This window comes from Varroa destructor, unplaced genomic scaffold (genome assembly GCF_002443255.2).
Source record: "Varroa destructor unplaced genomic scaffold, Vdes_3.0 BEIS01000001.1, whole genome shotgun sequence".
Classification (NCBI taxonomy): Eukaryota; Metazoa; Arthropoda; class Arachnida; order Mesostigmata; family Varroidae; genus Varroa; species Varroa destructor.
Window position 1 is genome coordinate 114525 of NW_019211454.1, and position 27217 is coordinate 141741.

General features: G+C 36.6%; 2 protein-coding genes across 10 annotated transcripts in view; one reads left to right on the plus strand and one right to left on the minus strand.

The window, feature by feature from the left end:
- Positions 1-334: 334 nt before the first annotated feature.
- Positions 335-27079, minus strand: LOC111255382 (protein phosphatase 1 regulatory subunit 12C-like). Of its 8 annotated transcripts, none has more exons than XM_022817303.2 (23): positions 26939-27079; positions 17306-17491; positions 16722-16860; positions 16038-16163; positions 15666-15807; positions 14418-14497; positions 12998-13099; positions 12629-12790; positions 11672-11806; positions 10501-10557; positions 10138-10275; positions 9701-9850; positions 7258-7509; positions 6832-6948; positions 6434-6545; positions 5974-6077; positions 5561-5681; positions 4366-4451; positions 2420-2542; positions 2147-2257; positions 1640-1756; positions 933-1013; positions 335-753 (listed from the first exon to the last, which is right to left on the minus strand). In XM_022817303.2, exons 3-23 carry the CDS (start codon positions 16785-16787, stop codon positions 646-648), a joined length of 2490 nt encoding a protein of 829 aa, XP_022673038.1. In that variant the 5' UTR covers positions 16788-16860; positions 17306-17491; positions 26939-27079; the 3' UTR covers positions 335-645. The 8 variants fall into 8 exon arrangements, with proteins under 8 accessions (XP_022673038.1, XP_022673035.1, XP_086832255.1 ...); XM_022817300.2 differs by having other exon boundaries at positions 5974-6086; XM_086976129.1 differs by having other exon boundaries at positions 5974-6086; positions 17306-17517; positions 26939-27077.
- The window catches only part of LOC111255384 (DENN domain-containing protein 11-like), a 38922-nt gene continuing 33835 nt past the window's right edge, over positions 22131-27217 (plus strand). Inside the window, exons 1-3 of one of the 2 annotated variants that reach the window (XM_086976207.1) lie at positions 22131-22980; positions 25032-25096; positions 25678-25788. The gene's annotated coding sequence lies outside the window, so the exon portion shown is untranslated. Of the gene's footprint in view, positions 25789-27217 lie in introns of both variants that reach the window. The other variant, XM_086976204.1, reaches the window with a different exon arrangement.

The following is a 27217-nucleotide window of genomic DNA, read 5'->3' on the forward strand; positions in this document are numbered from 1 at the left end:
ATATAGAAGGTTATACCTAGCCACTAATAACTCAGCTCGCTACTAGAAAAGGTCATAACACCACCTTGTTATTTTCGAGATACTTCTAAAATACTTCAGCTCGCAGCGAGACCGACAATGAAGTTCCTGATGCCAAAGGTTTACGACATGATATTTAGTGTAGCGTGCATTAGGGCGCATACATGACCTCCCAAAGCACACAATAAAAATGCCGTATGGTATCAAGTAAGCAAGTGGATGGATACATGTGACTAAGCATCTGTACAGTTTCACAATTAGTAACGAAGATTTAATACGTTTCCCTAGTTTTCGTGGCGAAAAACAACTCTGAGCCTAAAAGCATACGCGTTTACTTAAAAACGTCGAAACAGTATAAGATGTACGTTGTCTAGAATGAAGGAGCATACATACAATCTTTTATCATCATTATTGCTAATATAATAAATTCTCAACGATAACAATAGTACTTCTTGTAATGTAGAATTGTGAAAGGATATTCGCGTGTTGTCGTATTGGTTTATCTTTTCATTTAACCGGCTGACTCTCCACCAGATCAATCCGACCTATCTTGTCGTTTAAAAAAGCCCCGGAATAGCCAGCGAGTCATGTTGACTTGATGAGGAAGCGGCTCAGATTATATTTTTTCTATTTACTACTATGACTTGTGTTGATGGAAAGTTTAGAGATGACGCGAATAAGAGCTGCGTTCTCTTCCTGCATGAGGTCAATTTTCTTTTTTAGCGTATCCACGTTCTGAAATCGATGAATCCAAATCAGCACGTAAGCTTAAACTGTTTTGCTTATAATATTATTTTCAGATCACTCATATTGTAAGTTATCCTAAATTATCTGAAGACAGCTATAGCAAACTTACTGCGTTTACTTCTCCGTTCGGTTTGGAACATCCGTTTACTACCATTTTATAAACATACCCGTATATCATTCTGTACATCCCGAAGATTGTTCTCTGCTTCTAATCGACGACTTCGCTCATGCTCCAGTTTTTTCTTTACCTGCGGTATGATTCATAATCTTTATTAGATTCTGACGCTGAGCGCGATCAAAATAATCTCGACTATGTAACAATAACTACATGAACTTTACAATATGAACCATCAGATTAACACTGGTCTGGAAATTTGAACTTATATATATATATATATACTCGGAAATTTGAAGAATGCTCGATTTGTGCACGCGCATAGTTAAAAAAAAACGCATTCGAATGATGATTACGGCACTAGTTTAGTTTTAGGCCCGGTAACTGCCACTGGGCACCATTTCAGAGTTATTTACGGTGTTCGGAAGTTGCGCAACTTTACAACGTTTAAAAAAAGTTGTGGGATCCGCAATGTAATCCGCTTTTAAACAATTAAATTCCTCTATTGTGACGGCCGCCTATATAGAGACGAAACAAGAGGCAAATTTCCGAAGGTTATATGACTTATAACTTTTTTTTGCTTTTCTTTAAATATGTATAAATATGTGTAACCCGATGACAGATACGCGACCTTTTAAACGTGATAGAGCAGCAAGACTCTTCCGAACATCCTGTCAGTTGTGCTTGATCAACTGAAATAAGGTCCATATGATATTTAGATAATGGTGTATGGTGGGTATTAATCAGGAAAGAGCTCACCTCAAGCACCAGCTCTTCCTTCTCTGACAGAAGCTCCCGTAAATGCTCTTTCTCCTTCCGTGCCGACTCCAGTTCTTTTTGAAGGCCAGACCTAGCACTCTGCTCCTGTTCGTATAGCTAGCCACAGCAACACCATATAGTTGAAAGAATTAATTGTCACTACGACAAGTAGGTAAAGATACAGGTAAGGTTTCGTTGCTGAAACCATATACGTGCCTATTACAGTGTACTGTACTTGTAGAACTCCATTGATTCAGATTCCTCTACAACGTGCCACGCACAGGAAGAGCCATTGCTATTAAGGTGTCAAGCATGCAGAACACGTAAAGCAATGGAAGTTTCAGATGGTGGACATTTAGTCTTTCCTTATTATAAACATGTAAAGGACACATTTAGAGAACGTCCTCATGCGTTTTTCCATTACAGACCTAGCCGTTGTACGGTGTCGTTCTTTTTTGTCCAGTTTTTAATTCGTATATCATTATAAATGTCAAACTTTCAAAATACCTTTTTATAGTCACTCGGCGCGGTCGACGAAGCGTTTTCCTTCTCCGATGATTGACTCCGTAATTGAATAGCAGATATAGCCAAGCGAGCTTGCGTGTTCTCAGCTTCTAACTATTTATACAGAAATAACAGTGGAAGGGTTTGAATCACCGCATATAGTCCGTTTAGAATCTATTCAATGTAATCTGTTTATAATAAAGTCAAGATAAAAAGTAAAAAGATATCTTCTTTCTATTTTTCAAAATTTTTGAAGCTGGAGCAACCGGTAATTACCTGGTCCAAAGTGGTTTTTGTGGTATCATCTGCGTTTTGGTCTCCTGATCCTCCAGAGGAAGCTTGTGAACATATTCCCGTACTTCGACGCTTTGCCCGTCTACGAGTCCTACTATTCGTGGCCTAAAAGTTGAAGCGCTTACCTTAGCTATAGCTTATACTTAACAGCGTTCTATGAACCATATTCATTGTTCACCACGGGTTAGTATCGTTTTTAATATAAAATTCATAGTAGTAATTTATAGTAATTACTACTACAAATGAGTATCAATAGTAATTTGCATAATCCCTATAATGAATTGTTTTGTTGTCGGTTGCACAGGAAGTCACGCAGTCCAAATGAACAAAGAACAAACTACTTAAAATTTGAAGTTCTGAAAGCCAACTCTGATGTTTGCTTATTTAACAAAAAAATATAGAACACAGTATATAAGTTGATGAATCGTGGTTTTAAGTGCCAAGTTTATATAATGTTTTTGATTAAAAATTGCGTATCGTGTTTTGTGTTAAGAACAAAGTCAAGTGCCGCCAAGTGGTGCCGATACTGCAGAAGGTTTTTGGGCACTAGGTTATGAATAAATGCCTAGTGTACGAATGGTATCAATGGTTTGCCCAGGGATGAGAACCTGGGAAATTCGAAACTACTCATGCTCAGGGACTCAAGTAATTCACAGACGAGTTTGAGAGATCATTTGCAGGCCAGAAGTCTCACAACAAAGGCTGCCCCGAAGCAACTGAGTTTTGAGAGCATGCAAGGCCATCAACCAAGTTTCTCCTCACCATTTGTCATCCATCCTCCGACTATCAAAGAACCCTGCACTGTGGGCTGATGCCGAATAGTTCTGATGTTAGAAAGAGATACTAAAAAGTTTCAAGCGAATTACGTAGCACTATCGTCAAGACAGGCCTGAACTTTGGGAGCATCTTAACCCCCTATGACTTTTTTCCTCTTTTCAAAGCTCATAAAATACCTAAAAGAAAAAAGCTACGAGAGATGGAAAAAGCTTCCTTGAATGAGAGAATAAACTTAGCCCAGGCGTATTTCTACGATTAAGTTCAAACTGTTTCAATGAATGGAAAAACGATGCCATTCATGGGCACTGAATCCGGCAAAAAAATATTTCGAGAAGGACAAGTGGACTACTGAGGCGCGTGCAGAAAGTTAATTTCATAGAGGGAATTTCTCAGTAGCTTTCTAACTTTGTAGTATACATCAAGCCACTGTCCAGGACTGAATTTTTCAGGAAAGCAGTTGTATTACGGCTTTTGAAACCCTTTGAAAAGTTCAGCTTTATTGATGGCTTTCATATTTCCTAAATCCTATCGAGTAGAAAGGCCTCTTCACTGTGTCTCATGCACACATAATTTTTATTGCTTCAAGATAACTTCGTAAGGTTACACTGCACGTATTATACACTATATACACGTATATACACGTGATTCACGCGTGGACGATAAAAATACTTAGAATCTCTAACGATGATTTTAAAACCTGAAGTAGGCGGTTTGAAGCACAACGAATACTTTCTGTGCGCAAGTTGATAAAGAGCATCTGATGCAGAAGTGGGGCATGGCAGCTTGCATAAAGTTCTGTGTCCCGAAGAAAACAGAACTTTCTAACAACCTCATGAAAATTTCAAATGGAAACGTTTTGCATGGCTCTGCATGAATGATTACATAAGGCATACTGTGATATTCCCTGATGACTGTAACATAGTAAAACTACACAGAACTGACAATTTGCAGAAAATGCAGTTAGGACGACAGCGAACAAACGTCCTGGTAAATGGCGACAGCCGGTAGATCGTACTAAACTAAATTTACTTGACACTTGAAACAAAATTCATCTGAAGGGTTTTATAAACTCAAAAGATATCAGTAAGAGTAAAACCTTAGCGCTTTGCGCACTTTTGAAGGAATATACAAAGCTGGGCTGCAATACTCACTGCTTGGGCCGTTAAAGAGTCGTCCTCAGTATCCGGGGTTGTAACTCCGCCTGTGGCCATCGGCGATTGTGTTACAAGCGGTGAAGCTGTCAACAACAATACGATGACAACACACACACATATGCATATATATATATATGCAAAAAGAGAAAACAACTGCGACACAATAACATATACTTACTGACACAGGCGTGTCAGTAAATTATGAGTAACTGAAATTTGCCGTGCATGAAAATCTATTCACTAGAAAAGCATTGTTGTGGCTGTGACGTTCGAGCGTACCTCATTAAGGATCCTAAGCGTTCACTTCTAGTCAGTATTTCAAAAGATTATCTACTTGTCTGTACCTCTACGTCGTCCATATCTTGTACACATATACATACATATAAACATGTGGACGAAATTTTGCAGCGGAAGTAGACTGAAGCACACAATTAAAAGAGAAAAAGTTTACAGTTGAGTCAGCATTCGTATCAACTGGAAACCTACGTTTGTAACTAATGGAAGATTTAGTTTTACCGTGTCTGTAACGATCACATTTTTACTTTCGCAGAAAAGAAGTTCATATTAAATAGAATCCATTTGAAGATCTGCACTCGCTTCTATATTCAAGCTATTCATATATACAAATGAAACGTTTGTAGCTATATCTAGTACTATATAACCCTGTCATACATTCTACAAGAGATTAACCGATCTTTGGCGGTTTCGGAAGAAACTTTTTCTGCAATACATATTATTAATAAGTTTTTGCCCGTGAGTAAATAGTGAAATAACTGCATGTTTTGTGAAGCAAAAAAGAAGGAGAAAAAATCCACAAATACGTAACTGAGAATCCTTCCAGTCATTTTAGATCTAGAACAAAGTTCAACGTTCTTTTTTGCGTTTTTCTCTTCGCTTTTGGATTTGAAATAAACGATAACATCCAAATATGTATTTAAAATTAAATTAATTCGGAAGTGCCAAACTTTGCTTACTATCCTACAGAAGGTAATTTTCTATAGAATCTGAGTGAAGCATCCGTGTGTACTTATACTCAGTACAGAAGGCCTGTTTATGGATAGTTTAATAAAACTTACCATAATATAATACTTTGGACAACAGTTGGTCCAAAACATCCTTTTGGATCAAGCAATGTCCCTTGCAAGCCAATGCGCTTAAAAAATATTGAAATAAGATGTTACACTGAAGTTACCTGCCGCGCTGTTACTGTTGTTGTCCTTGTTATTGCTGCCCGCCATTGACCCAACTGTATTGTGGTGAACAGCCTCGATACTATCCACGATTTTAAGGTGAGGTGCATCCTCTATTTGACGCTGCCATGTACGAAAATAATGAATTTAGCCGCTGTCGATATTCCGCTTTCTATATATATATATATATATATATATATATATATGCTTTATATATAAAGAGAAAACAACTGCGACACGATAACGAACACTTCCTGATACACAGGGTGTGTCAGTAAACTATGGGTAACTGAAATTTGCCGTACGTGAGAATCCAGTCATTAGAGAAACTTTGTTCCAGCTTCGATGTATAAACGTAGATTCATTGAGGACACTAAGCGTTAACTTCTGGTCAGTGTTTCAATAGATTATCTACCTGTCTTTGTTCAGCAGCTGCCCTTTCCCTCCATGAAGTTCTCCTTTCGAGGCTTGAATCACTTCCAAGTTCCATAGAGGGGAGTGGCGCCGTCGTTGGAGGAACTGTAAGTGCTAAGCCGCGATGATACAAAACATTATCCACAAACCACAGAAAAAGTATATCATCATCTTACATAATTTTTTACTATACCAACGACCACCGAAACGTCTTTAGAGTTACATTAATTAGCACGGACTTCGACACACATTGTCCAGTTACAGAGTTGGTTGACATTAGTCCTACATGAAGGCAAAACGACACAAACAATTTAAAAAAATCCTCCATATTAATAATCGAACGTACAAATTGTAGCAAAAACCGCTTTAGTCGCCTTTCGCTTGTAGCTATGCATTAGCAACTCAGACCACATCTTGATATGGGCCCAAAATACAACATTTTAACATGATCTAGTACTCACAGATGTGAATCGTAGCAGAACAGTCAGCATCTGACACCGACTTTACAGCGCTCGGGTCGTTTGTTCCCTTCAGATGTTCTTCCGCACTTTTGATATCCTCCAAAGTAACACCCTATTAAGTAAACAACGTATTTTTGATTAAAAAGATTGCAAATGAAATATTATTTCGATTAACGTATAACCTATCGCGTTTACTGACGTAAGTGCTGTGCAGGATATTGTGCACTATGTTACTAAGCGCGTGTAGCAAGAGATTACAGTGGCTGTCACATCATAACGCCATGCAAAAAGCAGATAACGGCTTGTTACTAGTTATATTCTTGGTTTGATTAAATGCTCTTAACGCAGGATTATACATCACACAGTTACGCTAAAATGCTATGTAAAGTAGCACTCACTTGTGTGCTGCGTCGGGTTTCTCTTACGCGTTTAGCATGTGCCTTCCGCTGCGTTTCAGATTCCTCATCTCGAACAGGCGCGACGAAACTTCTCTTTACACCCGCAACCGAGTTATTCTGCGAAATATGCGGAATAACTGTTAGGAACACATAATTTCTAGCAATGTATCACGCATCGCAACGCGCTAAGTCTGTTTTGCTGCAACGGCCGGCATTATCGCTCCACATTCGACTTAGAGCACAAGAGTGCCTTAACCAACAATATTGTTTTTTTTTAATTAATGCAAGGCGACAAAAATTAGCACCCCCGCTCAGAGTCAATTTTATTACTCAGCTTCCGTTACTGCGCTGCGAGCTTTATGTTTACACAAAGTAGTCAGTCTTTGTACTTAATGGGACGACCCAATTCGGTTTTGTAGAAGCTACCGTAGATGATGCACTGCTCAGGTTGAGTGTCGCCGTAGTCGATACGGAACCACTGGAAGACAATGAAATTGGCGAATGGGCTCCGCCAGAAGTCGCGGAAGCGTTTATGGAGTTTGGGGAGGACACCGATCCTGGCGTTGACGGCGTTGAACCGTCAAGTGGCGGAGGCTCAGAACGCGGTAAAGGAGGAGGGGCCGGCAATTCAAAAGTTGCCTCCACCGATGGCTGCTCCTCGGGAATACAGGCGTTATCCTATAAAAACAGAATTCCTAAATATTATATTAAAACTTAGTTATGAGCAAATGCTACTGTGCTAGATATCGCGACAGATTTAAAACTCTAAGCTCAGAGAAAAACATTGATATCAATATCGTATCTCGTCGAAAGCCTTAACTATAAAATACATGATATTATGTTATTAAAAAAAATTAGTAAGTTAGCTTCCACTCAGTTGTCATATATATATTCCATTTCAACATTTGAACACAGATCATTTCTATAATTTTCAATTTTGGTATTCTCCGAAGTTTCCTCAGTTTTGGTCTTTGTTCCTTGCACACGAACTCCTCTACATTTTATATTTTTTTTCATAAATTTGAAAATATAAAGAAGTTAGAGGGTCAAAGTGTAATAATTACAACCGTTCGCATGATTATGATACTAAGTACGATATAATGATGACCAACAATAGTGTAATATGTCGCCTCCAAGGATTTCATTTATCCCTGCTTGGTGTTACTGGGTGATTTTTCCAATAAGTATTCTAATCTTTTTATGTAACATATCGGTATTCTTGCAGCCAGGTAAAGGCTGCTGCAATATCATTCTGCAGAATCCACAAAGTGTCCTGCTAAAATCACAGATGATGGAAAGACCCAGATAATCTTAGCAGGACTTATTAGCTATCATTCGAAAATAAGAGAAACAAGTAAGATTCTTCCAATCACTTACGCTTCCATGGATTAGCTCTCTAGAAGGCCTACTAGAACAAAATCGGCTTTGAAGTTCTCTAAAGGGGACTATATATTTGACGATTGGGCTCCTTCTCACAATTCGCCTTAGATAACTTGCGTAGTTCATGTTTATTTTATTCAGTTCTTTATCTTAGCTAAAATAACTGAACCTGCGTAACGATTATGTTGAAATTTAAAACGAATGTGTAGCGTTTCGGAAGCAAGTGCAGAGGAATGGAAATCATGTTTAGCAACAAACGCTAAAGCCACAGCTTTACTTTCTACTTTTGTACCAAAGTTCATATACATTCAATACACATACAACAAAATTTTAGCATGTGTGTGAGTTAGTCTGCGAAGTCAGTCGGAACTCAATAAACTTGAACAAGCGCTATCGTCGTATGTTTTAGGAAGCTGAGCAGCTAAGAAAGCCTTAAAAACCCGCTAAAAATAGAAGCGAAATGGATACAGATATTTACAGGATGAGATACTGATGTTTTTTTATGTTTTTCATAAAAGGATTGAGCAGAGCTGCAACAATTACTAAAATGCTTAGTAATGCTTAACAAGAAGGCATAAACCCTTAGTTTTGTTCAACATAGCAATGAATGCAAGAGCCCTGGATAGTAAAAGAGAGGTAATCACACACACATTTTTTTTTGTCACTCCATTTATTAAGCCTATCTATTGAGTACCATGAATGTTTAGACATCAAAAAAAAACTAGATGAAAAACTAATGCAGCGAATTGGCAGTATAGCAACTGAGAGTTATGAGAAAATTTGCTATGATGTTCCATATTTTATTTCTGCTGTAATTAATTAAGGGGTGCATGAAACTAACCTCCGGCTGTTTCTCGGCTGTCCCCAAGTTTGTTAACTGAATATCGTATGTTGCAATGCGCAAAAACATTTTAACATGCTAAATAACCAGGTCAGGAAAGTGGTATATGGACGAAGAAGTCGGAATACAGGTTGTCCATATATGTTTCACATAACCATTATGAGATGAAAAAACTGTGAATCTAAATACCAGTACGAATTCTCTTATCAACACGTTACGTTTTATGAGTGATATAGAGTAAGTGAGTTAGATTAATGAAACGAAGCAGCTTGCAATAATATTGTCTAGTGGAAACGAAAAAAAAAAAAAAATCGATTATAGTATGTTATATAAATCCAACGCACACATCAACACCTGTCATTTTGAAATCAATAATATGTTTTCAATATTATCAAAAGCAATACCCTAATCGCAAAATGTGTAGCAAGTTAAGAGGCTCAGATAAGTCGTTCTGAGAGTTCGTATGAGTGTCCTGCTTTTACTTGTGGTGTCGTAGGACTGTATAAGTTGAACTATGCGTCCATTTGCACACAAAGTTTAGCTTAGATTACAATCATGTTTAAATGTTTCGTTTAAAACTGCTTAACGCACCTATTACAACAAAAATGAGCTAACTTGTAGATTTATTTCATATAGCAGTATACGAACCCGTAGTTCTGTGGCAGTCGCGCTATGGTGTTCGCTAATGCGCTCCGCCGACAGGTCCTTAAGATGGCTCCGATCGCCAACACTCATGCGCGTTACCGAGGAGCGTCGCTTAAAGGCAGCCGGCATCGGCTTAAGCGATAACGTAACCACCTGCAAACGTAAAGTCACAGAAAACATCTAATTGCAAGAAAATAACAAAGACAATGCTGGCAACAAAATAGATGATACCGCATTATTAGTTATTGTGTCCAGTTAGATTGAGGCCTAAGATTGCAAGCCTGCTTCAGTACATAAGTGCTATCAGATTTGAGATAAAACGTCCTCTCGTAAAGCAAAGTCCTTCCGTAAACATCACTAAATTTTACAAAACCGTAGACATTTCAGCCTTCATGTCTGTATTCCTATGGATACCGTCATCACACGTTGTTGATCGTCACCTCATGTGGCGGGGATTCGATCTCCCGATGTTCCTTGTACATCTTTTCTCTTTCTTCAATCCACATTGGGCGTTTGGCTCGCAAATCCTCTAGATACTCCGTCAAAGACTCGTCGCAAACATCAGCTACTGTTTGACCCTAAAACGTTAAAAGATGTCAAGAAATGTCGCCGGTGTTTTAGGTAAAAAAGCTAGGTTTTTCAAATACAGATTTTTTATAGTTAGCATACATTATAACCAGCTTGTCCATTAAGTGGTACTATTGTCCTATTCATACATCAATTAGGCATAAGCAAAATGGAAAAAAGACGCTCCGCTTTTTTAATCTTTAACCAACGCAACACTGAATAGCGCGCGCACTTACCGAATGAGTTACTTTATCCATATCAGCGAGGCCTTCCTTGACAAGCATTTCACACACCTAGAGTGACCATATTTTCTAATTTTATCATTGGGTTTTTAAAAGTATTTGATACTTCAATACTCGAAACCATAGTAAATTATTATAGTATTAGACTTCTATTTATGAATATTCGATGGTCTTAGGTTTCATTTAAGACGCTACAGTTTTTTTTTAAAGTTATGAAACCGGAGAGGGCGTTTTAATATCGACCTTTCTGTTCCCCCCTCTAGGTTTGAATTTATTTAGGAGAAGCGTACCGCTAGCCATTCACTGGAAATAAAAATCGCACATGCTCTCATTTAGTCTTTTTTCATTATTTATTTAAATTTAGATTTCGATTAGCCACAGCATTGACACGCGTTTTTCTGTTACCGGACCTCTAGCCAATTATTTAGGCTTTAGAACAACGTTTTTGTTCTATCATATAAATTCAGTAACAGCGAGAGTTAGGTTTCCACTAACATGTGCCCTTAATCTGTTAGGAAAATAACAGTTTACTCAAATTATTTAATGATACCACGATACCTTAATCCTAGAAACCGGCAGTACTTCCTCCATCACTTCAAAAACACTGATAAAAGGCTGTACTTTAAGTAAGCTTTCTGCCTTGAGTTCTTATCGCATTATATATATATATATATATATATATATATATATATATATATATATATATACTTTAATAATTACCACATTAATTATGCTGTCTAAGCTTTTCTACAGCATGGTCTATTTCACAGTAACACTATGAATAGCAGCACAATTTAATTTTTCAGCATGGGCATCTAGAGGTGCTATCAGTCATGTTGAAGAACAGAAATGTAATAATACTTGCGTTAGAAAGAAGAAGTAAGTTTAGTAAACTGGATTGGTCGAATGATGACTTTTTAACCGTTTAATAGGTAGTAAACTATTGAAGCTAAAGCCTATTAGGCGTTTAATCGGTCATTTTCTGCAAGAGGATTTCAAGAACAGGGTAATTAAATGGCTGGCCAATTACATAGGATCGACGTCTTTTTCCAATCAATTTTGTTTTACAAAGGCGAGGCTGCATTGCGAAAACAATATATAGAAATAGGAAAGCGTAATAGCGGTGTAAAAATGTTGAAAATAATGTGACGAAAATTTATACTACCTCCTTTTGTGCCCAGTGAGCAGCCGCATGTAACGGCGTCCAACCATCAAGATCATTGCAGTGTACGACCTTCTGTAGAGATGAACTCCTAAGAGCTGCCTCCTTTAAAAGCACGTGAACCACTTCACTGTAGCCCTAAGGTATGTTATATAATGGACGTTAAAGTCGCAACTAACACAGCAATGAAACCAGCAAAATGTTTATTGCTTAATGCCATGACACCGGCTTCCTAAATTTTATGGCACAGGTTAAATCCTGGCCCTATACCAAAATATATATATATATAAATCTTACGAATACTACACTTATTTGGTCGAACTGATAAACCTCACATAAGTGTACTATATAATCAGAAATGACTATCATAACAGTAAACCTTAAGAAAATCGGTAGTTGTCACTCTTATGGTCAAAAACTTGAATTTTGGTGAACTTAACACTGAAACTAAGTTATTGGCAGTAATTCTTCTCTGTGTAAATGCAATGCTACCAAACCTAAAACCAGAACGATTTATGCGTTATGGAAAATATCGGTGTGCGACTCCGCAATCCTTTGAAAGTTTATTCATCTAATCCGGCTGTTTCACAAGTTATATTTGACATAATAGAAAACAAAAGCTCTAGGCATTGTTGAAGAAATATGCCTTCCGATTTACTAGGGTTACTGTACAAAATCGGTAGATAATATTATAGCAATAAAATTACTACCCAAAAGTTTAAGCAGCATCAAAGATAAAGGAAAAATAGAACTTGGGCGGCTTTATAACGACCAATTCTTCTCTATTTCCTATTGATTTAGACTAAAAGATTGATTTCCAAGTTTGAGTAAAGGTGAATTATTTATTAACAAATTAAATGTCACCCTTTTTTCGAAACTGAACTTTGCGGATTTACGGGAGTCGTAAAAAGTGATGTAAGCAACATCTACACAACCTATTTTTCCGGACTGATTACTTACTTTGGCAGCAGCGACATGTAATGCCGTTGCACCTGTTCGAGTATCAACAACAAGCGGCTGACAACCGGGGCCAGATTTTGCACGCACCGCACTTAACGCTTTTTTCACATCTTCCAACATTCTTTTTTGTTCTTGTTGTCGTACGCTATCCGCGTCTATACCCTGAAAAGCAAATTTTAAGCCTGCAGTGTTTGGTTATTGCAATTAAACATCGAAAGGGTATAAAATTAACAAAGTTATAAAATATTTACATTACGTTCCAATCTCTACTTCAATATCTAGAACGGTTTTCATTTAGATTTATATCTATCGCCATATACTACCCTAGCACCAATATATTTTGTTTCCACTTCACTTTCGTCTTCCTACCCTTTTACTGGCTTCTTTTTCAAGTAATGCTTTCATCTCGGCTTCCTCAGCGCGATCTATAGCCAACTCGTTGTCAACGTTTACTACATCCAAACGCGCTCCCTAGAACAGCGAAGAATCTGATATTTATACTCGTAACATAGATGAAAAAAAATTCCTTTCTAACACTGTTTTCTAAATGTATATGATATCGCATACTGACTTTTGTTTTGGTTTTTATTGAAAAATAAAATTACGCAAAATGGCGAATCAATTTCTTATTTTAACATATTTAAGGCTTTGTTTGTTAATGTTTTACTAATAGTGAGCAACATGTGAATACAAAGTACGTTTGTGTTTTGTAATATACCTTAAAATAGAAATCTAACATCGTTCCTTTTATTTGAGCTCGTCGTTAACTCTCATTGTCCAAGCGATAGTACTACACAACGTTCTCTGCCAAATATTGCTTTATGCAGTTTAAATAAACCCTAAACTAAGGTAAGCGTGAGCTTTTAGTGAATTTGTTTAATCACAAAATGCTGCTAGAACACCATGTTTGACTGTTCTTTTGTGATATACTTGGAAAATATTAGAAATAATTCACATTAATAAGGTTACTCGATAACGTCGACTAAATTCCCCAACCTGAATGCATCCGTGATCCTCTATAGTGTAAAACAGATAATGCCTAAAGCTTACAAGGTAACTGGGGTTGGGTGAATATTGTAATTACTAGAACATTGAATAAAATACCATAATTCGGTTTTTGGTATAATATTGATTTACAATAATAAAGGCAGTAGCAGGCGTAAGACAGAACATTGTTGAAAATACCTTAGCCCTTACTAGCATGAGTACTTACTAGCATGAGTAAGGGGTAAACGTTTGTGTAACAGCTCGAAGAGGTGATAAAATCTCGAAAATAATAATGTTAAAACAGCACTTATGATTAAAGGTAAGAGTATCGAGATCCCGTAGTAGCTTAGTGGGTAAACTATTTGCCTATTAATCTTAGGGATACGTTATAGTCGAGGTTCGAATCCAAGCTAAGACAGACTTCGTTCTGTGCTGGGAGGTAGGTTTTTCATGGATTGCCTAACGACGATACCGGACGTAGAACTCGAAACATAGAGGTGACAGTATGAAACCCGCAACGTCGACATGATTAGTGAGTTTTCCATAGTCAATTAAAAAAAGGTATGAAACAACTATAGTCGTGCCTAAGGATGAGAACAATTTTCTCTCTCATAGAAACACTACCCTGCCTACAAACCCGTGAATTGCGTATTCTAGCAAGTACTGATTTTTCTAAAACCGAAATTTAATCTGTTTTGTTTGTCATTGTAGAAATGGACCTACTAAAGCATTCATTGAAACATATTCTAGATTTGCTTTAAGAAATATTTTGATATATATATATATATATACTAGGTGATACTTTTTCGAGCAACAGCTGCGCTATAGATACGTATCCACACGATGCAGTCGCGTGAAGCGGTGTCCAGCCTTCATTGTCACCTGTAAGAGAGTGGGAATGAGTGATTTACTAAATGGTACTTTGAAAACTCAGCGAAAAGTGCTACAAAAATGAAAAAAAAAGTGAATTCATTAATTCAGTTCCTAGAAAAGTAGTATAAAGGTATTTAGAAATATGGCCCACCTATGCATCTGCTAATTTTTTTTTACTCGTATTTTACTGCAAGAGCATTCCATTCCTGTATATAATAATAGGCACCGCAACACAGATGACCCCGCTCGTTTGTACTCTGTAGTTGCTTCAGGCTCTTGACAAATTTCCTCTAGCACGTTCGCCGTGAAATTGCCAGAACACTTAAATGGAAGTGGAATAGATAAATGTGTGATCGTGGAAACCCCCATATTTCCTTAATTTGGCTTACTGGACATACGATACAGCATGCGTATGTACGATTAGTACTACGCTGACTGAATATGCAAACGTGCCAGAGTGCCAATCACTGGGCTATCATAGCATAGAAAGTTAATTCGAGGGTCAGTTTACTTAACCGCTAGCCGCTTCTCGGTGATAACCCCCCGGTGAAGTAACGATTTACAAAACTGTATAGCCTTACTGTATAGCCTGCATAGAAATGCTAATGAACCATTGTAAAAATGAAAGTGAAAAGAAGCTGTGGATTGACCACGAGCGGTGTCCTCGAAAGTCTATCTCCCGAGAAAATAATTTGTCACCAAGTTTGTAATCTTCAAATTAATCCTTCTCAACCACAACTCTGGACTATTACATAGCAAAGAGAGAACATATTTCAACCAAATCTTTCTGAAGAGCATGGCCACAACTGAATACGTAAATTATCAATTTGTATGGAAAGAAACTAGGTAAGTCACTTGATTTGAGTATAAAATTAACCAAAATATATTTTAAATTCTATCCAAAGGCATATCACTACAAAAATTGTTTTGTATACTTGGAAGCATATTTTAGCTGATTTCTGTAATGACGGAAATATTTTGCTTCGTGTCGTTGGCGGACTCAGCATTTTTGGCGTTGTTAAAGCATATTATCAAGGTAAAGTTCGAATCCTTTATGAAATACCATTGTGTTTATTATTATTACATCAGTGTGTATAAGAATAGACAAGTTCAGAAAAACTTGCAGCTGTGATCGAAGTTCGTGTATAGCTTAAGGTGTACTTCGATATTATCTTACCTCGGTTAAGGTCAATTCCACGCTCGATAAGAAATTCAGCCATTTCAAGGTTGTTGTCTATACAAGCCTGGTGAAGGGCGGTCAAACCGTCAACGTTGACCGTGTTGATGTTGGCCCGATTGGCCGCCAACAACCGATCCACCTACATTATTTAGTACAATTATGGCCCCGATATTGAAGAGTCATTAGTTCATAGTCCTCTATTTAAATTGTTATAGGTAGTGCTCGTATAGTTCTTAGTGCACACAGCAATGTATTCACTTGTTAGACCTTCAAAGAATGTTGAAGCTTGGAACTTAATATTTTAAATTTATAAGACATTTATATACAAACAATGCGTCTTGGCACTGAATTTTCTAAATGAACACATACCTCATCTTTATCACCGGCCGCACATGCCGCTAAGAACATACACTCTTCATTGAATTTAACACGAACACTTTTAGCAGGGCGTGACGTGGGCTGAGAATCTAAATCAACCAAGTTTGTTTCTGACTCCTGGTCCATGAAAAGAAAGAAACGAAATGACACAGCTAACTATGTGCCTTAACAAACCTATGAAGCACGTGTTAAAGGCATTCATGCAACGTTTAAGAAAATATACAAATTTATAAACTTCATTTTCATATTGAGTCTTTAGAGAGAAGCTAACTCCTTTAAAGGTTTCGATGAGTATGTTAAGATAATAATTTTTAAGATTTTAAAGAGATCCAAGAGTTTTTAATCCTTAAAATTTCCGTGTTGCGACGACCACTTTTCTAATCGTTTTGAAGACAAATTATTTGATTCAGATAAATAACTTTTCTTGTACAAATAATGTGCTATATAGTTCGCTTATTTCAAGTTATAGCAACAGTGATTTGCAAGAGGCAACTATTTATGGCGCTGCATAAAAACTCAATATAAAAATCATCCCATGCGAGGCTATCCTACTACGAGGCTGTGTTACAAAAAACGTCTTACAACCTTGTACACGGACTACAACATATGTGCATATGTTGCTTATGCTTCATTCCGATAGCCAAGCATAACAATGAAAACAGGAAAAACATTTACCTCCCACAATCGTAATTGCTCCTTCCGTTTGGCCCGAGCTTCTTTTGCGCTCCCCTGCAACGCCATAGCAGAGGCCGAGTTGTTGCGCTTTTTATCAACCTGGGTCAACTCCTTTTTGTGGCCACTTTCTCTATCAACCCTGAAACAAAAACCCGATATAGAATATTTCGCTTGGAAAAATATTTCGCAATACTGTACATGTTTCGTGATAATCGGAACGTCTCTTTTCAAACTTATATTATAAAGCCAGGTTTACGTGGCTTAAACGATTTTTCTTAGCTAACCATGTTTGACTTCATAGAAATCTCTGATTTTTTTGCGTTTACTGATAGCAAATATTACGGTACAAGAATCTATAGCAAAAAAATTGAGTTGTCTGAAATAAATTAATAACTATGTAGTTTCAACATGCACTCCACCTGCAGTACATCGCATGGAGCTGAGCATTGGCCATTGCTACCTCGAATAGCAAACTTGAATAAAGGATCAAATACCTTAAAAACGAACTTTTCAAAAAAAAAAAAAGTTAAGCTGAAAAATGTTATTTCAACGTACTTACTTCTAAACTTAGGTCTTCTACTTACTGTGGCCATATTCACAATTCTGTGCTTTCGATTTAACGTTGTATCTAGGTCATGTTAGCCTTTTCATCTACGGTACCGCATGTGTTTCGACATGAAAGAGGTTAGCGATGGTGGGTGGAAGACGTTAATGGCGTTTAATTGAGGCTGCAGGTTCACTTGAATTACACACTCACGCACATCGAATATCTGCAAAAAAACATCCAACGACTCAGCTAAACCAAGAAAAATAATTAAAAATGCGAGATATATTACAAATAAAATATACAATTTTGAAACGTTTCAGAGATCTGCTACCTAATCAGAGGCCCTTTGTCTTTCATTGTTCCAAGACCTCCGCCGCTGTACAAATTGGCAGCAAACGGATATTGAAGTCCTTCCAATAGCTATGCGTTATTAGCTGAATGAACCTGCTAGGCTTCAAAAAGGCTATAGCCTATAGACAAGAAAATTTTTTCGATACGTTGTACTACTTTTTATTGCTGTTTATTACGCACCTCGAGATCACCATATGCCATTTTGGGTTCGATGTTTTGTAAATAATCGATAAGGCAAATCACCGATCACGAAGGTGCGGAGTTAATGTTATTTATGGTATCTATATAACTGAAACGTTAAAACATATACAGAATCAATTTTAATGGTGGTTATTAAAGGATTTGGGTCGCTGTCTGAGATTTCTACAGTACAAGCTTCTTTTTTTTATCGCTTTAATCGTCCTCTTTACACAGAAAAGTGGAAAATTCAGATATAGTCCGCTGGTATTCTAAGGAAGTAGGTATGTGCATTATATTACTACGCGTTTGAATTCGACAAGTAATAACAGTGGCACTATTTACAAATTTCGAAAAAGTCGCATCAGTATAATAGTTCAAACGACTTGATTAGATAACTAAACAAGTGGGTCAAACGTATGACTGGCTCAATAAATCTCGGCTAACTACTCGGCATTATTACGTTGCCGTTGGGTAAAAATCCACCTTAACCATAGACATTGTAAAGATGTAAAGCTAGTTACCTGCTACGTCGTAAGGCAACTACATAGTCTTATCAAAACATTTTCTGAGAGTGAAGAAACGACTTAGCTAGTATATGTTTCAACTCGAGCGAGCTAATAAGATATTTTCAATATCCCGCAACTCAAACAGGCACATTTTTTAAGCCTTAAGCTATCAAATTTAAAGTTGCTTTAACGAACATCACTAGCGAAGTATCTTTAGCAAGTTTTATTGATGTTGACTACTAGAACTCCACTCTAATACTATGATCAATGTCTACACTTAGCTTTTTCTGACTTTCAACTTAGTTTAAGTCATGATTTTCTAAAGAGTGAACCTTATTGATTACCCACATTTCAACGCAAAGTCTACATACATAAACAGGCATAATACAAAACTGTTTATATAGTCCCAATAACCTTTGTAGTTTTTTCAAACTAAGTAACTCATTGTTAAGCACAACAGCGTTTTCTATATCTTTCATTTTTGCCACGGAACGACAGAATCCGCTTTCCCAAAGCTCTGATACGCACATTAGGCTAGGTGCGCTCTGACATCGACATATACACAACAGACAGACAGATTGGGTTTTCTAAAATTTAGTTGCCTTTCTGGATGTTGTTCTGTATCAGAAACCATGCACTACCCGTTAGAACCCTGTCGTTGCACTGAGTATTAAACATTAGATAAGAACGGGCTTTTCAAGTGGCTTGACTGGTATGAAGAATAACGTAACAGCAAATAGGCTCGGAGCATTTTAAAACTGAGTAACTTTAGAACCAGCCGCCGCTAACAGACGAACACTGTTTAGTAAATATTGCATTCTTTTAGAACCTTGTAAGTGCCTATTAAGTGAAGTTATGTTTGCTCTGAAAAAAACGAATTTTGATGAAAAATAATCTTTCAGTATCGAAAATTAACGCTCAGTGATCAGTTTTTTATTTGTGGGACAAACCACTGCGGGAGTTCATCGAAATTTGGTGAAGACGTTAGCAGGATTTAGAGTCTAGAAGCTTTGTCAATTGAAACTGGCGTTTTGCATATAATGTGCTACAGAATTATAGCTAAATACTAAAAATACGTAAACTATGCAAAAGGTGGGTCCTCCGTGAATTGACTTTTATACAGTTAGAGAACTGCGTAGTACATTTCATGTGCAGTCGGCGGGTGCTTTATTCAAAAAAGCTCGCGTGAATCATATGTCGTCGAGAGTGACAAGGAAAAAGATTAGCGTCACCTGGAGAAATACTGAGTTCGGTGGTAATGTCGAATACATAACACATCAAGGGCATCTGCTACTATAAAACACTAGCCAAAAAGGAAACAATGAATGCGGCTCGCTATTTCAAACTCCTCCCGAGACTCACGGATTTTTGGCACGGCAGTCGAAAGCACGCAATCTGACTACTCTATGATAACGCCAGACCTCATCGCTCTGCTTTAATTATTTCCTAGATTGGTCGAAGGAATCATCAACTTTGGCTTCAACTAGCTTATTCTCCATATTTAAATTCGTATGATTACGGAACTTCTCGTGCCCTAAAAAGGGCAACTGGTAGACATGCAAATCACATTATTGATTTGCCTTGAGAATTCGTCATATGAGTACGCGAATGGTAGTTATAAAGCTGCCAAAGCGGTAGGACAAGTGTGTAAAATATAAAAAACAATATCTCTAACGCATATAAAAAATCACTATTTTACCTTAACTAGTCTAAAAGTCATTCAATTTCATGTCCGCCGGATTCGCTTGTAACAGCTTAATATATGGTCTCAAGTAGGATACAGCCCTCATTACCGGTGAAAACGGTCCTTTTTTCCTGGCTCACGGACTACCTAATCATTCGTCCTATTGAATCCACCTGATCGCTATTATTTCATAATACCGTGGCAGCAGTCGTGGTCTTGCTTATTTCCTTCAAGAAAAATAAATTTAAATTACTAGATTTAACTTTCTTTTTCTCACAAATAGATATGAAGTGTATTCAAGACTACTACATTCTCGTTCCCACACACTTTTGACCACGTTTACTTATTTTTCTTTTTCTGTTTTCTAATATGTAATACATTGGCATCAGTTGTGGAAGAAAAGGATATTTTATTCATTAATCATGTACTAAATAAATTCTCATATGTTTGTGTTCTTATTATATGATGCAGATTTTACTTTGTCACATAATATTAAATCGGAAGATCCTCGGCAACTATTTTGCAGCACGTTAATAGAAAATTTCATAACACCATGATGATACATTATTAACAAAATAGGTATTTTTTCCTCCAAACTTGACAATATGTGCTAACTGAATTCTTGAAATAATGACAGTTCAACAGTGGGGCACCCACACATCAACCTATCCCCTAAAGCACCCTAAAAAGTCACGCCTCATTTCGATCTTTTGAACTATAGCAAAAAATCCTTAAAAAAACACATAGAAATAAACCCGGCACGAAAACTTTATTCTTTCTTTGTTTGATTTTTGTGCAGCGCTATGTGTGTCGATATATAGCCTAAAACTAAAAAACTTAATTATATTATTTAGTTATTTAGAGGAGAAGCTGCCACATGAAACCGACACCTTTCAGCAAAAGGCCCTCCTAAATTACGGTATTTTTTTTTGGACCGCGATAGGCCGATTTCAGCAGTCAATTTCCTCCTATATATAACTAACACAGTTTATCTACGAGTTTATTGTCCTAATACATTTTTATACGTTTATAATACATAGTATCACGTCATTCCTAAAACACATAAATATTGCTAGCTTGAGGGTCAAGGTCAGTTATACTGTCCATATATTTTGTCTCTTTCATTCTAAGACTTTATTACCATAATTTTAGCGGGAGTCTGAATACTCTTTAGTTCGACCAACTTAAAAACCTTGTACCCTTACTGGATACCCGAATAATTCGGCTTATGAAGTAATCTTTAAAACGTATATGACTGTACGTCCTATGTAAGCACAAAATATAGTTATATTTATGTAAATGTCCAAGCATATAGAGGTAATGCAACCCTGTTCAAAGTAGAATTTGACAACTGAAGCAGGTAGCTTTACTTGAAAACCCGGACCTATTGTTATTATGAAAAAATCACACGGTAGACCTGTTTTATTCTTACATAATTTAATGTATGTTTTGAAAACAGAAAAAGATGAAAATTAGCCAAACTAAACAAGCTAAAAGACTAAAAGCACATTTCAAAGATGCATATACATACATGTCATTCACGACACATCAAGGTGATAGAATTACCAACCTAATAAAAAAACAGATCACAGTGCTTGTAGTAATTCATTATAGATTGTACTCACGATCCTCAAATGACGATTATTCAAATTTGTTCTATAAACCAAATTTATCATGAAACATCATAACATGTTTCTGATTACGCAGTTTAGCACATTATATGATCACGTATTCACCATACATAACAATCAGCACCGCCTGATTAAAGGTACTGCTGTCGTGTCAGGTGCTTCTGGCCTTGCGACTGCCGGTATCGCTTGACTTTCTAACCACCCTCTGTCTGACCATTCTGGCCACCAGCAGTAGGAAATCCTTGACTTCAACTAGAGATTCTATTCTCGAGACTCAATCGAGCTGCATGGATGCCCAGATAGAAGCGAACGATGCGCTTAACTCGTGCAGCAACAACAGCAACGGCAATAAAGAAGTAGCTTCAGTGGCAGTCACTATAAGGAGAATCCTTGGATACGAATGCCGCCCGACTGAGGCTAGCAGTAACATGCGTGAGTTATCCGCTAACAGCTCTCCAGTTAGAAAACCACAATACGAGCAAATGTTGTGGTACGTTTCTTGTTTTTAATGTAATCTACACATAAATATGGCCCTGCTTCTTATTAGACAAATACTACTACAAGAACATCTAGTCTTACTGAAAAGCATACACATGTACCGTCATCTTTATACGAGTCAAAAATGCCCAGGACAGAGCAGTCAGCGAACCAGCCTATATGGATACAGCTTTCTGATACGCGAAGACAACAAGAAGCAGAGAGCTCAACCAAATGGATTGCATTATTCTGCTCAACTGTTCTATTAACGGTTAATGTGAACGTGAAAATTAACTAAATCACGTCAGACTTCTTTTATTTCTGTATATCTATTTAAGTCAGTACTCTTAAAGCCCAACATGTACTCGTGCGCAGTATTCCACATTTATTTTGCGAGTGTTGTTTTTAATAGTACAATAGTGTAGCTCCATATTATTTTTACGACCTCCTATTGATGAAATCGATTTAGTTATCTTCTAGACAACGCAATTAGGAAATATTTTTTTTTGTGTTTTTGTCATGCACGTGTCCTTTGCCATGTCAAAACCCCGGAGTGGTAATACTCGCGTCTATAAAGAACGCCGTAAAGGTTTTCTTTCTAATTGGCTTGACCCATCCAGAGTACGCCGAATCGCTTGGCTTGCCTTAACAGACTTGTTTTAACTTGCTGCTGCATCTTTGCCTTGGGCTTACATTCGCCGAGTACTTTCGAGAAACTCTGTTATGGGAGTGAGCAAGTTTAGAATTGCTGTCGTGTTGTACGCCAAATTGAAAATTGTGTGTTCTAGCCTGATTGTGTGGTGACTTTACATGCGCATGTGAATAAAATGCCTTATTTTTATCTCTGTGCATACACGCAACTCTAATAGCGTGCTAAATCTAAGTAAGTACACCTACATAATTATGAGTATACATTAAATATGAACCTTCATTAAAATTATGAAACCTGAAGCGCACTTTTACATTCATGTGAAAGCAAACCAAAGCCTGTGGGCATGATCATGAACCCTATAGAGTTGTATCTTATTTTTACGAAACTTTTTTTGACATCGGCCCCGCCATTTCGTAAAAAACGTAAGTCGAGAATATGCATCTACCTGTGATTCACCTAATTTCGAGATACGCTGATTATTATCGTATAAACTAAACAATTTGTGCAACAGATGCGAAGAGAAAAAGCTTTATTTATTCTTGTTCATAATACTTACTTTTCCTCTACGTAGACTTAAAAGTTTGAAGCAAAGCGCTCGAGGGCTTAAGATACTCTAGGCTACAAGTACATCTTTGTTAAAAAATACATAGTATAAACACAAAAAAGTATACTTGGTACGCTAAGCTATTATGTTCTAATCTGGTTGCGCTGAATAAATAGATTATTTAAATAAGCCGCATAAAAAACCGAGACTAATGGCGAAGGCCGTTCAGAACTCACAACATCATAATGATTTTATACAGTACTTCGCGTTTCATTTTGTGGTTACCAATTAATGTAAGAAATTATAGCTGTCAGATATTGAGTACTGGTTAGTAATACTAATAGTTCCAACAAAAAACCACATTGCTTAAAAGCCCAACGTAAGCTTATTTGAGGAAAGCCTGGATATTATAATAATAAGAGCACCATGCCTGATATATATTTGGAACAATTCCATGTCATTTGATTTTTCGTTTACGGGAATCTGCGGTATTTAAACTGTTTAAATTCATACAATTAATCACGAAAAATAAAGATTGGTAATTATATCAAACTTCCTTGCATTGGCAAGGGTATATTTCGCTATGGATTATGACATATTTTTGATAACGAGGACTTCAAATGAATGTGTTTGGCTGACCAAGAAAATTTTTTACTGATTTTGTTAAATATACCGACAAGATCAGTCTAACTGAAGTTTTTTTGTTTGGTATTGGATTTATGTAGTGGTCTGTGTCCACAAAGCTAATCATCAACAAAGTTGATATTCCCATTCATATTTTATGGCGGCTTTTATGTACAGGATCACAATTCTTCCATATTAAAGTTCCTAGAAATCATAGCTCTTATTATGTTTGATTAGCTAGCGATCAAGAAAATTTTATTAAATTCTACGAGTTGAAGATTCTAGTATAATGGCACGCACTATGGGCTGGACTTACGTTGTTTTCTTACTATCATAAATATTCTTATACATTTCCTGCTTAAAACTTACTATGTGTAAACAAATAATGGTTCCTAAAGAGGATGTATTGAACTGTAACATGCTATCAAGATAATATTCCGTTTTTAATCCTATCATAAGATACTGTCCAGTTAAGAAGATCTTGAAGCTTACAGACCACAGATACGGAAAAACTCATTTTCTAAGTATTCTATAAACTTTAACATATAAAAGAAACGGCTAACTGTTGCCCAAAGTAATCAGGAGATTTATTTTTTTAACATAAAACACTTCATTTTATTGTTTATTATATAATGTATTTGCAGTGGATTTAATCGCAGAATAAAAATGATATTTTTTAAAGATCTATCGAGATGAACTTCCAGCTAATTAAACATGTTTCAAATCTTTACAGAAGCAAAGAACACAAAACCTTATAGTGAAGAAGATAGTCATCTAATTAGTGACATAAAAGGTGGTCGTATACGAACGTGTTCTTTTCGAGGGCGAACGCTACCTAAATATAAATAGGCTATGCATTCTTAGAGATTAGAAAGAAAGTCAAATCGAAATTCACCAAAAATCGCTGAAATCAATTAAAACTATAAAAACAAAACATCACTCTATCGAAAAACTACCTGTACCCATCGAGTATGATTGTGCCCGACCTTGGGATATAACCATGAGTAATAAAAAAGTGTATCTGAACATTGAAGTAGGTATACATTTTTCTGAGCCTAAAACCACAATCCTTCTTTGGCTTCTCAAAAACGTTAAACGAGGTATCCACTTTTAGGAGACAGCACTACGCATACTGACTGACGTTGACTACGAAGAACTTACAGTATGAAGCTTACTGAGGTAATTACGAGCATTCCGACAATGTTGCTTACAAACTCCGCACTTGCCTATTATTTTTAGAGCATCTTTTGAACTAGTAACATGTTTTACTTTTTACATTTCCATACCATTACATATTGAACCATCCATAAGCTATTACTAAGAATATATAATATTCTTAACTAAATCAGTGTGTTGGGTTAATGTTGCTATGTAATTATGCTGAATCATCACGAAGTAAGTAAAGTAATACGACAAAATTCGTACATGTGTTTTTTAATCATTTCGAAATAGTTTGTTCAACCGCTTTAAAATTTCAAGATTTTACTACACAGCTTGAGCACAAGCGTGTTGTATGAATAAACTTGTATAAACCCAATAGTATTTTTCACCTTATACATAAATAAAATCTACTAGAACCATACTTTGCAGCATTTAAATTACTATGTAAGGAAGTGACCAAGATTTAAACAAAACATTACAGTATTGTTTCGGGAAATAGGCACTGATAAAGCAAGTTACGCTACTTGAAAACACCTTAGCTATCCAATCATTTTTACTGCTTAGGTCGTATATGTATTAATGCAGGCTTGTTTTTAAAGTTTTTTGTCAGTGCTCTCCTACACCAGACAAAACTGTCAACAGTTTGGCTGCCTACTGGAAAATGAGTCTAACTGGCGGACCTCGAATCCTGTAGTACCTTCATGCCTAAGGTAAGCGCAGTTGCGGCACTTTGTTAGTTGCGAGCCAATTATAACCGGATAACTGGGAACAGGCGTTTCCAGTCAGTGCGCCAAAGTTTCCCATAACCCATTTCTTTTGCGAGCTCCTTCATGGCGGTACACTTATTCGTAGATCATTTACCTAATATATGCAAAAACCGATCCCGCCAAGAATATATTTAGTTTCATTTTAACAACTAAACTACCTAACAAAAAAAGGTTTTGAATCGTCGTGTTAGACTAAACCTTGTTAAACTATAATTCGGATCTTTCAAGCGTGGCCCTGTACTATCAGAACAAACCAATGCAGGCATTCTCTATGAACTGAAAAGGTCGCCGTTGATTTTCAAACATTTTTTGTTTTCCAGAATCTGAGTATACCTCACTTTACATTAATTAAAATATTCATATTTGAAGGCTGAGTTGAAATCCGGACTTACCACCAAAAAGCTTTCGGTGCTCTTCTTCGCTGATGCCCACTAATTTCTTTGTGTGTTAAGTTCTTAAAATGAGCTGATCGCTCAGTTATAGTTGATTCAGAGTAAATATCATAAACCACGTATTCGTGAGATACACAGGTCGGAGTATATACCAAAAAGATGACTCTGCACAAGAGTTGTGATACGGCTGGCCTTGAAAAATGTTTACGTATTTCTAATAATTAGATGCAATGTATAAGTACACGAGCCCAACTAAATGTATGTACACTACGTAGGTTGAAACCAGTATGCAGCAGTAAAAGGTACGCATTAGGTTCAAGCACACGCCTGTTTAATATATTATTACATTATGTTTTATTTTAGTGCCATTGAAAGTGCCTCCATTTTATAAATTTAACTTTTTTAATTATCTAGTCTCTATGTGTTCCAGGACGCTTCCACTACGAGTCGAAAGTAAATAACACACGGCTATAATAGTAAACGTTCGGAAAATTAAAATATATTTAGGAAATTCCATAGTATTTGGAAGGTTTTTGGTAGTCTTATAATGAAGTTTAATATATATGAATCTGATAATCTATAGAATTGCTATATGATTCTACGATATACGAGCAATGGTATGGTACGCACAAGATTTATTTCAAATTTAACATTCATTCTTATATCCTTAAGCTACCTGTATTTTTCTATTTAGTACTTACCATCACAACGACGCCCTCTCACTATATCAACCGCTACGAAGGGTTGTTGTGACCGCTGAATTTCGATTTCTTCACTGTCCACTTGATATAGCCTTTAATATGCATGAAATTCACATACACCAAATGTCAACACTATTTTTTGATTATTGTTCGTTCTTTTTGACAGCACGATTTAACAGTGCCTACTCCTTATAGCAAGATTCAAATATTCGAACCCGCATTTCTTCTCTTCAGCAGGTCCATATACTTTCATTCACTAGCTTAAACATCTAAATACTA

Bases quoted from the DNA above. Each gene is read 5' to 3' on its own strand.
- LOC111255382 (XM_022817300.2), bottom strand. From the start codon at position 16,787: ATGGCGTTGCAGGGGAGCGCAAAAGAAGCTCGGGCCAAACGGAAGGAG. The intron at 11,807-12,628 runs GTAAGTAATCAG...AACATACCTTAG, and splicing joins TACATGTCGCTGCTGCCAAA to GGCTACAGTGAAGTGGTTCA. The intron at 2,258-2,419 runs GTAATTACCGGT...CTGTATAAATAG, and splicing joins CAAAAACCACTTTGGACCAG to TTAGAAGCTGAGAACACGCA.